The 11953-nt window shown below is 40.4% G+C and overlaps 2 protein-coding genes across 11 annotated transcripts in view; both read left to right on the forward strand.

Moving 5' to 3' along the window:
• Positions 1-2023, forward strand: part of myo9b (myosin IXB) — a 63252-nt gene extending 61229 nt beyond the window's left edge. For 6 of the 10 annotated variants that reach the window (XM_030432907.1, XM_030432908.1, XM_030432910.1 and 3 more), the window contains one exon: positions 328-2023. In XM_030432907.1, coding sequence (XP_030288767.1) covers positions 328-869 — 542 coding nt within the window. In that variant the 3' untranslated portion in view covers positions 870-2023. The remainder of the gene's footprint in view (positions 1-327) is intronic. The other 4 variants (XR_003985914.1, XR_003985915.1, XM_030432912.1 and 1 more) reach the window with 3 other exon arrangements.
• A 3005-nt stretch (positions 2024-5028) lies between these two features.
• On the forward strand, positions 5029-10972 carry use1 (unconventional SNARE in the ER 1 homolog (S. cerevisiae)). The gene is made up of 8 exons (XM_030434431.1): positions 5029-5187; positions 6032-6081; positions 6233-6311; positions 6507-6659; positions 6909-6924; positions 7067-7097; positions 7302-7464; positions 8851-10972. Exons 1-8 carry the CDS (start codon positions 5089-5091, stop codon positions 9031-9033), a joined length of 774 nt encoding a protein of 257 aa, XP_030290291.1. The 5' UTR covers positions 5029-5088; the 3' UTR covers positions 9034-10972.
• Positions 10973-11953: the final 981 nt, after the last annotated feature.

The following is an 11953-nucleotide window of genomic DNA, read 5'->3' on the forward strand; positions in this document are numbered from 1 at the left end:
GGCGTCCGTAATAAAATCTTCTTCGACCTATGGAGGGGTCATGACTTTCTGGGAATGACTGCCATAGCCAGCCACCAGGGGCAATCAAGATGCTTTGCTTCACTGTTGGAGAGCTGTCACTTTGTCCCTCTTTATATATAGTCCATGTGTCAAATCAAATGTATGCCTAATTATGCCTGACTAAACGTACCTCTTGGTAGAAAACATGGTTGCATGATCTTCCATTGGTCTCTACCCTCTCAGAGTTGGTGTGTGAATTCAACAAGAAGCTTTTAGGAAGATATCATCCTCTTCCTCAACTTTTCCTCTGTCCTCTCTCTCTTCCAGGACGAAGTGGCACCCAGCTGAGAAGATTCAAGCCAGTTTGTCCCCCCAAACCACCAGACCTGGCTCAACGACCCAAAGTCCCTGGTGGACGCGTCTCTCTGCCAAACCTGACCCATGCTAGCTCCTCCTCCTCTCTGTACAGCTGTGCTTCTTCAACCTCCGAATCCTCCAACACCTCCTTCAGGCACCCGCTGCAACGCCGCAACCCCGTCATCCCAGACACAGTTAAACTCCCTCCGGGCGTCCACTCCCAGTCGGCAGCTTCCAGTCCAACTCAGACGCCTCCTGGAAATCATGCTTTGAAGTACTTCAGGAGAAGAGAGACTCCCGGCCGCCGCAAAGACAGCACCCAGTCACTCTACATCGACGGGTCAGATTGTGACCTGTTGTTGCATTTCTCCTCATGCCCTCCCTCCGCTTCCTCCTCCTCCACCTCCATCTCCGTGGTAACACCCTCTCCTCAGAAACAGGACACACAGGCCTCGAAGGGCAAGAGACGTTTTTCTGACCCAGACATACCTTTTATTGACGATGATGTCTGACCAAGACAGAACAGAAAAGATGGTGAAGAGTAGACAAAAGTAAATGAAAAAAAAGGACTCGTGGAGTGGCTACAGATAAGGAGAGGAAAAGAAGAATTCACATACAGTACAGAACATTTGAATGAAAATGAGTGATGAGTGACACAAAATGGAAGCTGTTCTGCTCGCTATTGTCAGTGGGAACCAATCAAGGAACTGCAAATATGTCTAAAGTCTTGTTGTCCTCTAGGACAGTAGAAATCACCGGACACTTGTTGCCAAGCACCTTTTCTACCATTTTAATATATATTGTGGTTGCTGTTGATGAATTCAGTTGGGACGGAGGCATGTTTTCCTGCAGCCTCATATTATTGGACCAGCAATTTTTGTTTTCTTTCTCTTGTTGTTTTCTTTTTTTTTTAAATATTTGTGCTAATGCAAGGAAATATCACAGGTTCCAGCCACACTTTTCATTTCCTAGTTCTCACCATGAGCAGAACATGCTCCCTGAAATGTTAGCTAGTGCCTTGGTTATAATGTACAGTCTGTTTTCTTGTGTTAGGTCATGGCTTACAGAGGGAAGGAAGGGTTATTTAGGATAAAGAGAGGGTACCTTTGTCTGTTTCTTTGAAACAAGGACCTACAGTAAACATGCACAATGCAACTGTTGTACAGGTTCCTCGTCACAACGGCTCCACCTTTACCTCCTTCACCTGTCGCACAACAAAACCCCCCCCCCCATTAGGAAGTAATTTCCCCACATAGCAAAGGTAAATGGGAGCAGCACACGCCACTTTTTTCCTTTTGAAACCACAAAAACACAAAGCTTTGACGCAACAATGTGCCACAATGTCTTTAAAGCCCAGCGGTCATTGAACTCGCCTTCCCCTTTTCTAAGAATGGACTTCAACTCAGCTGTCCCATACCTGCCGTTCACAGTAAACTAAATGAGCAGGTTCTGCTGAAGTACAGCTCTGGCCAACTTTGTATGAAATGTAATACTAATGTTCCTCTCTGACTGCTGTTGAATGATGTGTTAGTTTGTCTGGAAATATGAGGACGATGTTCTGATATGTAATGTGTAACAGAGAGTGTATGGTTGGGACTGAATGACGTGAACTGTAATGGTTATTAGTATTAACGTGACAATACAGAACGTGATGCTTGTAACGTCTGCTGCTGTGTGTTTTCATCAGGTTTCACCTTTGATACAGTGAGTAGATAATGGGGAAAAAAGATACAATTGCTAGTAAAGGATGCAGGTTAGCTATGAAAGACAGAATCTGCCAGAATCAGAAATAAATAAATATGTAAATGGATCAATAATCACATGTATATGCCATTAAATGCAACAAAAATATAATTGCAAATAAATATAGTTATTAAGGAATTTATAAATAAGACAAAATTAATAATTGAATAGCATACTGATGTATTTATTGAGCCATTTGTATATTTCTAATTTCCGCAGGTTCGGTCCTCCATAGTAATCTACTTTATTGATGTAAACTCTTAAAACACAAGAGTTCATTATAAATAAGTAATCTCTTACAAAAAAAAGTAGCACATTACCACCAATATTTTGTCAGTAACACATTCACAGATTAATTACATTGAATTAATGTGCTATATATATTGTTATATTAAGACAGAAGAGGAGCACCTTATAGTTACTTAATCAAAACTGGGGTAAGTTGGTACGAAGTCTTTACATACAAGGAATTTGCTTTGGTGTATCGGTGCATAACAATAAACAAAGTATGAGAAAATATAGAATAAAAGATAAAAGTAGGTACTGCAAGTCAAAAATCATAAATAAAAAAAAATAGGAAATTGACATTGACATGAAAGAATTGTATATAAATATACAGAAATGTGTGTGATATAACCATTATTAAAAAAATGTTAATTAAAGCTACTACAAAGCGTTTACCTGGTTATGAAAATATGCCTCTGTATGACCGACAAAAGAAAACAACACCGTCAGCGGGAACACTGACATTTTCTATTTTGTTTTTTTGCCTGCCACCGGGTCCGTGTGCAGACTGGTTACAGTTGCAGTGAGAAGTCATTAACCAGGTAAAGGAGCAGAAGGAGTTTTATCTTATTCTATTATTTTATTTTTGACATAACATCTTGTCGTTCTGACAGTGGGGAACATTAGTTTGGTCCAACGGAGCCTCCAAAATCAACTAAATGTGAAAGTTACTTTTAGTAGCTTTTAGTCTTTTTTTTTTTTAAGTCTTTAGTTTTTTACATCTTCAAACAGCTGCATCACCATCACACAGGAATTCCTTAATAGAAACAAAAATGGTGTCACTGATGGTGTTAAACAGTTCTTGTACCATATGATGAAAATTTGACATTTCGGCTGCGTTCCGAAGTTTTTCGTGTGAGACTATAACAGCTATCACAATATTTTATGTAGAAATGTTGAGATATTGTTCTATTAACTTGAAACTGAAGGTTTGTCTACTTCAAATGAAAACGTTCATCATCACCAGCGAAGTTGCAGCAGTGACTTAATGAACATGATGTTGTCTCAGAGGTAAGTAAAGAATTGTGTTTTAAAAGGACAGGAAAAGGAGTCTGATTTAAGCACACAAGAGGGCGCCACTCAGCTCTGATGTTGGAAGTCGTTTTTCTTAAGTAATAATTCTGTTCAGGCTGTCGTGCAGAAGATCCTGAAAGCTTCACTGATATGAAAATGACTCAGTGTGTTTTATTTTCATATTCAGTTTGCCTTTAGTCAAATCTACAGTAGTCAAATTAAAGTTTCTGCATTCCTAGCGAGTCGGTTCGTCTACACTGACAGACCACACACCTTTTTCTCTGTAAAATGTACTCCCTACATTTCCTAATTTGAGATAAATGAAGCGCAGGGAATGGCTTAATGAAATAAAACTAATCTGTGTTTTCCTCAGGCCCGTTCAGGTTAGTTTTGTGTCACACATACAGCAGATATCCTTAATACGCTAAATTTAAGGTTCTGCACGCCCACACAGCTGTTTTCAATGGCTCTGGCTCATTACATCATAACTTAGATTTAAATTATTGTAGCTATGTTAGGAATAATGCAATGTCACTTGTTGCCATGTGCTGAAAACATTGACGGAGATGTTATTCGTCCCAAACAAGGTGCAACAAATATTGGGATATAGTATTATTCAGTACAATATTAACCTCCAAATGACATGCATTTAAAACATTTTTAAAACACAAGTAATGAATGAAGCAAGATGGATACAGTATACCGTATACAGTATGTACCTGGAATCTCTGACCAGATATCACTAAATAACATGTCATGCAATATGACCTCAGTTCAGTCATTGTAATTAAGCATTACAGTTAGTGTTTTCAGAATAAAGCCAGCAAGAGGACTTATTGAGCGAGCATACAATATTCTGTCACATTCAGGCTGTACTGGACACCTTCTCTGGTCCATGTCTGTAACACATTATGAACACATTTATAATGTATTATAATGTGTCTATAGCGCTGCGTGTATAATCATAGTTAGAAGCAGTCAATACTTTGCTGTCATTGTTTGCTTTAAGTAAAGTGAAAAATTACTTTATGTCAATGCAAGAACGGCACACAAAACACTTTCAGATTTTACTTATTTTATTTACGCGTTACACTGCGATTACCACCGCATTACTTATTTACTTTATATCAATAATGTCTTATAATGTATTATTATAGACAGGCCTCGTACATGTTCTTATTTGTTTGTCGTTGTTTTGTTTGGGCGGCTTCTGCAAATAAAAAGGACCACTAAACTTATTTTTGTTGGCGTAATTGTCTTTTACATACAAACAACATTACATACTATATTAAAACTTCATTTTCATGACTGGATAAAATAAATGAACACACGAAAAAAAACACTGTTTTAGTTTGTAGTTTTAGTAGTTCGGACTCTGCCAGCTTCCTAACTTCAAACTGTTTTCTGGGGACCTAATTATGCTTTGAGCTTCTTTGTTCAGTTATGGGAAGTGGTATAGCAAAGTAAGTGTACTGTTACCTCATTAATATTGAAAATGTTAAAATTCTGAGTTTGAATTTCAACACAGTTAGAACAGAGTTAGTAAATATGGGTTCACTGTTAGAATGAGGTGCCACAGTGAATTTAAACAGTCTAAATGCTGGTTGGGCAGCCTACCCTTAAGTCCCGCCCACTTCCGGACAGAGCCATTTGACGTCATCCTGCAGCGACGGTGCGTCAGCCTCAAACATGGCTTCTAGGTTAGAAATAAATTTTATCAGACTATTGTCTCGCTGTGAATCTATAGCGTCGGAGAAACGAGGAGAAACCGAATGGAGACTAGAAAAGGTAAGACCCGATGAACACGGAGCGAATGTTTCCGTTCAGCGCCGTTTTCTCTGACCTTCGCTAGCTAAAGGTAGCATGACTGTTGTTGTTGTTAGCTGAAGCTGCGAGCCGCTCCGTCTGTTAGCCACGTCGTCACTGAAGCCTCAGACAGGATTTTCTTAGCTGGTAGCCTTCACTGCTGTTTTGCTCCCCGACACTTAAAAAAACAACAAAAAAAACATTTAACTATTGTACGGCTGACTTGTAGAAGTTTGTCCTTGCCGAGTTAGCTTAATGTAGAAACGACACAAGTTACTCGTTATCAAACGATACACAGCTCTTCAACTGCAAACCGCATTAAATCATCGAGAAATCATTCAGCAAACATGACAAAATATGTACATACGCATTCGTCTAAACAATCCAAGACTATGTGTAGGAGGCACACACACATCTAAACAAATAAATAATCAGAAACGGTGCAGCAAATCTAAGCCATAGCTACGATATCCCAACCTGTCAGTTTACAGTTCATTTGGTGCAACATGCCTGCAGCAACTCAACTTTATGAGGATAAAATATGCAGATTTTAATGGTTGGGCTGTCGTGTCTGTATTGTTTTGTTTAACTGTGTTATCATACAGTTTAGCCTGTATCAACGAGTGTGCCTTAACAGAATCACAGCCTCCAGAATGACTGTGCAGTTGTTGTTGTTTTTGTTTGTTTTTTATTAAAAAACTGACCATTACCAACTTGATAATCTATAATCTATTACATATATTACATTTGTGGCATATTGATTAGTTATAGTTTAAATACAACTTCCTAGTATGGTAAAATTACTGTTGTGTTTTCTCTCCTGTAGTATGTTGGTGCCCTGGAGGAGATGTTGGTGGCTCTGAGGAAATGCCACAGGTAACATCTCTCTTATCTACCTAATGTATCTTAATGTTATTATTAGTATTTATTATTTATAACAGACAAACTGCAAAAGAAACTAAATGCTTTCAATACTTGCTGACCGCCCAACGTTCTGACACGCTATGTAATGCATTTCTTTTTTCAGCAAACCCACACAAGAAGTGCTGACTGAATACACAAGAAAAGTTGACTTTCTGAAAGGACTTTTAGAGGCAGAGAAACTGGTCAGTGGCAACCACTTTTAAGATTATTAAAATTTTCGATCTAATGTGTATAATAATGTGTTGTAGTTACCTCAATATTAATCACATTTAACCAGCCGTCCATTCTCTGTGTATCTTATTTCTTATGTGTCGTGACCTACACATCCTAATTACCTCAAAACTTGAAACACTCATGTCTCTCCTGTTCTTGTTAAGTCTTCTCCAACAGAAAAGGCTTTAGCTAATCAGTTTCTCGCTCCCGGGCGAACGCCGACGATAGCCAATGAGAGGATGCCTGCCACTAAAACTGTCCACATGCAGACGAAGGCCCGCTGTACAGGAGAGATGAGAGACGAGCTGCTTGGCACGGTAGGATGAGGTGTCGACTGTTGAGTCAGTGTGTGTTGTTGTGCATTGTTCTGCTCCACCGCCTTCACCAAACGGTCAGCTTATAACTGGTTTGCTGTTTAGAAGTTTGACATTTTAGCCTCTAAGCTAAACTGTATTTTACCTTTTGTACTATTGTGATCACTTTTTAGTTTTCATAACATAACTGTAAATATCCGGCTCTACTAATGAAGTATTTTAAATCCAGTTTCTTCTTTTGTGTCTTTGCAGGGGAAGTCAGGCAAAGGTATGCAATGTTTCTGGAATTTGGAGGATTCTTGAATTCAGCATCTGGACTAAAACTTATACATAAACACTCTTGAACACACTATTCTTCTGATTGAGAACGATATTTTTGGAGGTTGATGTTCTCCTTTATCTCTGTACAGGCACATCAGAAACAGACCTGCGGAACAGGAGGTAAAGCTGTGCAACTTATTTATTGTCTTGAGGAGCTAAAGGCTGTTATGCTGTATTTCTTTACCTGTACAAAATAGTGTAACACCCAGTGATGGCTTTTGAAAAAAATCAGGCTTCATCCTTTCAAATCTGTGCGGTGACTGCAGTGCTTTGGCTACATGTGTCAGAATCAGAATGTTAATCGGTCCGTCTCACCTCGTGCAGAGGGCTTCCTCTGGATGAGCGTCAGTCCGCTGCAGAGCTGGAGGCTGTCCTGCAGCACCACCACAACCTGCAGGAGAAGCTGGCAGATGACATGCTCAACCTGGCCCGAAACCTGAAGAACAACACGCTGGCAGCACAGAACATCATCAAACAGGACAACCAGGTAACCACACAGAATTGTTATGAGCTAGGATGATGATATCTTGTATACCTGAGCCTAACGGGGACCAGAACAGTTTAGGCTTATAAACAATGCAAACAGCAGTGGAACACATGTGTAGAAGCTTCTTCTTTGTGACGAGCCACTGTTATTAATAATATGTGACGGGGGATGTTGTGTTTTAAAAGTAGCAGATGGTGTTTAATGTTTAATGCGGCAGTCCATTACAAGTCGATAAATTCTGAGTATTCCCGACATCCAATCTAAATGAGTTCCTGTGCATCTTCAAGGGAGAACATGGATGCCTGCAGGAAACAGGTCTTCGTTATGGAAAGTCTCTGAACTTCACAAGCAGCTAATGAGAACCGACAGCGGCTGATTAGACAGATTAACACACTTTAAAAGAGACGGGAGGAGTAAGCGAGTGTACCACATCTGTATAAAGACCTCTTTTAAGCGTAATACATCTAAGCTTCACAAGACAAACACTACATGAAGTAGAAATCGATGAAATTAAATTCTGCTGTTCTCTGTGTGTCCTGCTATATTGCTGTGACTGACATCAGGTGTATTTATGACCGGAATGAACGTTTGCTGGCACTTTTTCATGTCAGAGGTTGTTTTTGGATTGCAGCATAAAGCCAGGGAAGGCAGAAGCATGCTGGAGGTTGCATGGGTGTTGTAATGAATTTGAAGACAGTCTGTTGTAAAAAGTACCCAAATGTCACTCTTGAGTCAGAGTAGAAACAAGGTGTTAAAATATTACTTGAGTAAAAGTTTCAAATGATCGGACGTTAAATACACTTGTATATAAAAAGTAATTTTCGGGCAATTTGTGTACAGAAGTTTCAAAACTACAAGTAAAAGTAAATAATGTATATAATAACATATGCCATGTAGCCGATTGTCAGCCTGGTCGACTATTAGATCCAGTATTCAGCCTTTTTCTGATTGTTGTAATTGGTGTTTTGGTTTGAAACAATACGCTGCTTTGGCTCTGATGCAGCATGTGATCCCCATCGAATATATGTAGTATGAATATGGAAATTCTCAAGGAATGTACAAGTACCTCAAAATTGCGCTGAAGTACAGTACCCGAGTAAATGTACTAAGTTAGATTCCGTCACTGTAATTTACTGACTTGTCTCTTTCATTCTCCACTTCTGTGTCGATGACTTTATCATCAATGGAACAAGTGATATTTTTTTGCCAGCGTGTTTCTGACATGTTCCCCTCCTGACGCCACATGTTTTAGCTTGTTCTGTCCACATGTGAGCAATAAGAGACATATTCACAACTGACACAAAAACCCTCTACATGAAATCTAGTGTAGTCTGTGACCGTGATCTTGATGTTTACATCATCCGCTGTTTGTCCTCTGCCTCCCAGACTCTGAGCCAGTCGATGCGTCAGGCGGACATGAACTTTGAGAAGCTAAAGACGGAGTCGGAGCGGTTGGAGCAGCACACCAAGAAGTCCGTCAACTGGCTGCTGTGGCTGATGCTCATCCTGGTCTCCTTCACCTTCATCAGCATGATCCTCTTCATCAGAATCTTCCCCAGACTCCGATGATGAACGTCTGCCAGTCCTGAACTCTTTAGTCCTACAGCCTCCTGTGTTTACAGAGCAGTAACTACATAGGCCTCATAGATCTATACAGCATGTCTGTAGTGGTCAGAACCAAAACCAATTCAGTTTGATGAACTGAAACATTTGCACTTTTTGAAGCTGAACATTTAAAATGTGGTTTGAAGCATCAGTATTCCCTTTTTTTAATCAGAGCAGAACATGAATGGAGGTGAAGAGCTTCTTGTTGGAGGGCATTTGGGAGCAGCAACATAGTCTTAAAACGCAGACAGCAGCGACTGAGCCTTAATTATTTTACTCCCTCATCAGGTAGGCTACTAGCCATCAGCACATGTGTGTATGTTCTTACTTTGTGGGACTTTAAATCATTTTCACCTTGTTGTCTTTATCTGAAAGAGTTCACGAGCCGTCCACCATCTACTATATTGGCAACAGGTCCAACCCTGTGTTGAATTAATTTAATGCAGAGTGGAAAAATAGATCAAATAAAAACGTTACCTTTACTATAATGTCCTCTGTTAGCATTTATAAGCACTACGTACATGCTTAATAAAAAGGTTTACAACACACTACAATCACATTTTTGCGTTTACTATAAAGGGTAACTCTGCCAAGTTTACACCTTAAAGTGTGTTCACTGGTCTTGGGAAGTACTGCATATATTAAAAACGGAGTATAAAGCCTTTGACTACAGTGTCTAATTTGCATTGTGGGTAATGTAGGCGGCAGGTTTTGAAAAGCAGTCCACTGATCTAGATTTTTCACTTGAAGACTGCTGCTCGTACACACAAAGCGATACCTTTTTTATTTCACGCCTTCTTTCTTTTTAAATACCTGGCACCTTCTTTACCCACAATGCAACTTAGCTACTGAGTGACATCACTGGAGGCAATTTATCAGATTTCATGCATTAAGACTGGCAAGCACACTTTAATGTGTAAAATTGATGGAGCGAGCCTTTAAAACACAGTCTTTGTCATCAAATATAAGTTCTCCTATGAAGGCATACTTTATTCCAACTACATTATCATTCACCGTCTCTTTATACACCAGCCTCCACATACGAGAGCCCTCAGGAGGAGCTGTAGTTGGAAAATACATCGCTCAAGGTTTAAATCTGTCACAGACTTTGTGGTAGTTTTGTTTACGTTTTAAAGTAGTGCTTATAAATGCTGGATAAGAGGGTTAAAGTGAAGTGGTACCAATTGTTTTCACAAATTACAAACCAGGTTTCAAGTATCAGTGTAATTGTTTCATCATCTGTTTGAGTTTGGAAGCATTCACTGTGCGGAGGTGTCGAGCTTTGAGCTGTTAGATTTGTTTTTGTTTTTTTTAGTTGAATATGCCCCAAATCCCCAGTCTAGTCCAGTTCGTTGTCTGTGAGTCTGTATGTATAGATGGTCGTGTTGGTGACGAGGCTGCTGATGAAGTGTTTGGTTTTGTTCTCATCAAATGACTGTAACCCTGTAGAAACATTTATTTCATCTAGAGCAGCTGTGTGTGTGTGTGTGTGTGTGTGTGTGTGTGTGTGTGTGTGTGTGTGTGTGTGTGTGTGTGTGTGTGTGTGTGTGTGTGTGTGTAATCAAATTAAATTAATTCCGGAAAAGTGTGAAGATGCTAAATCTGAACCTTTTTAAATAATGAGTACTCTGTGTGTGTTTTGGGAGCTGTGTATGACACCTTTTTCCTCACAAACCAAACTGCGCCCTCTGTCTTCCTGAAAGCGCCCGCTGCAGTGACCTCATGTGGCCACCGTGTGTCGCTCGTATCATTTCTTATCCGAGCAGGTAACAACCTCCATGACCCCGATGGCCCTGATCGAGCCATGAATCCTAAATTAATCCCGCTACCCATTTAGCAGTGATCTGAGGATTGAAGTATGGCTAAATAAAGGCAGTTGGCCACATAAAAAGCACACAGCGACCATCTGTGACTCATCTTGTGCATTTGTCATTTCGCCTGATGATACTTGACTCTCGCAGCTCTGAAACAATATTTTTCATGCAAGCAGACACACTGAGAAAGCTCCACAGGTTAACATTCCTGGTGTGTTGTCGGTCTGACTGTCATCTGAGGCCCGTGGAGGTATCTGGCTTGTCCGGGCTTGCAGCTCTGCCCCCTGGCCCTTCCTCTCTCCCCCTCTCTCTCCCGGCTGCTGCCCCACCTCACGGCTGGCTGGCTGGCTGGGCCTGCCGTGTATTTTAGGATCCCTGGGGGGTATTTTGCCTGCTGGAAGCCGAGGTATGCAGGCCACCAGGAGACCAAATGAGGTTGTGTCACTGTGGAGGATCGTCATCCCTCAGTTTAATCACAGCTGTTTGCGCCTCCATTCTCAGGCCTTTGCTAATGCTTCTCTGAGGCTGCAGCTCTGCTTTTGAACTCGAGCTGCAGTTACATGACTTCATCAGCGGTGTGGTTTCTCCTTTCATTATGGTTGCGTTATCCCATCAGCTGAAGGAGGCTGTTTGGTTTCCTGCCGGAGTCTGGCATGTGTTAAGTTCCTATATTCAGCAAGCGCCTCGAGATGTTTGGGGCTCATTAATGGCACTTTTGAACTCTGACCCAGGAGACCTGAATGAATTCCTTCCTGCTTTTTTTTCCCACAGGGACACTCTGAAAATAGTGTTTGACACTATGTGCTAAACATTTTTGGCAGAGAAGTGCACCATTGTGTGACAAGACACCATTTATTTAGCAGAATTATCAGTATTCCGATCTATTTAAGAGCAATAAATCAGTGTAGAATTACTTCTCTATAAATGAAAGTCCTGCATTCAGAATTTTACTCAAGCAGAATTACGAAGGTGAAGGTACAAGGTAAAATGTCATTATCAAAAATAAATAAGTACTCAACATGCCGCAGAGTGATCAGTTATCCAACACCACATCATTTATTAGAAGTGGT

This window comes from Sparus aurata, chromosome 11, assembly GCF_900880675.1.
Source record: "Sparus aurata chromosome 11, fSpaAur1.1, whole genome shotgun sequence".
NCBI lineage: Eukaryota > Metazoa > Chordata > Actinopteri > Spariformes > Sparidae > Sparus > Sparus aurata.

What these genes read in the sequence shown, in the direction of transcription:
- use1 (XM_030434431.1), top strand. Translation starts at nt 5,089, where the DNA reads ATGGCTTCTAGGTTAGAAATAAATTTTATCAGACTATTGTCTCGCTGT. An exon ending in ACAGACCTGCGGAACAGGAG is followed by an intron (nt 7,098 to 7,301) that starts GTAAAGCTGTGC and finishes CACCTCGTGCAG; the next exon opens with AGGGCTTCCTCTGGATGAGC. An exon ending in TCATCAAACAGGACAACCAG is followed by an intron (nt 7,465 to 8,850) that starts GTAACCACACAG and finishes TCTGCCTCCCAG; the next exon opens with ACTCTGAGCCAGTCGATGCG.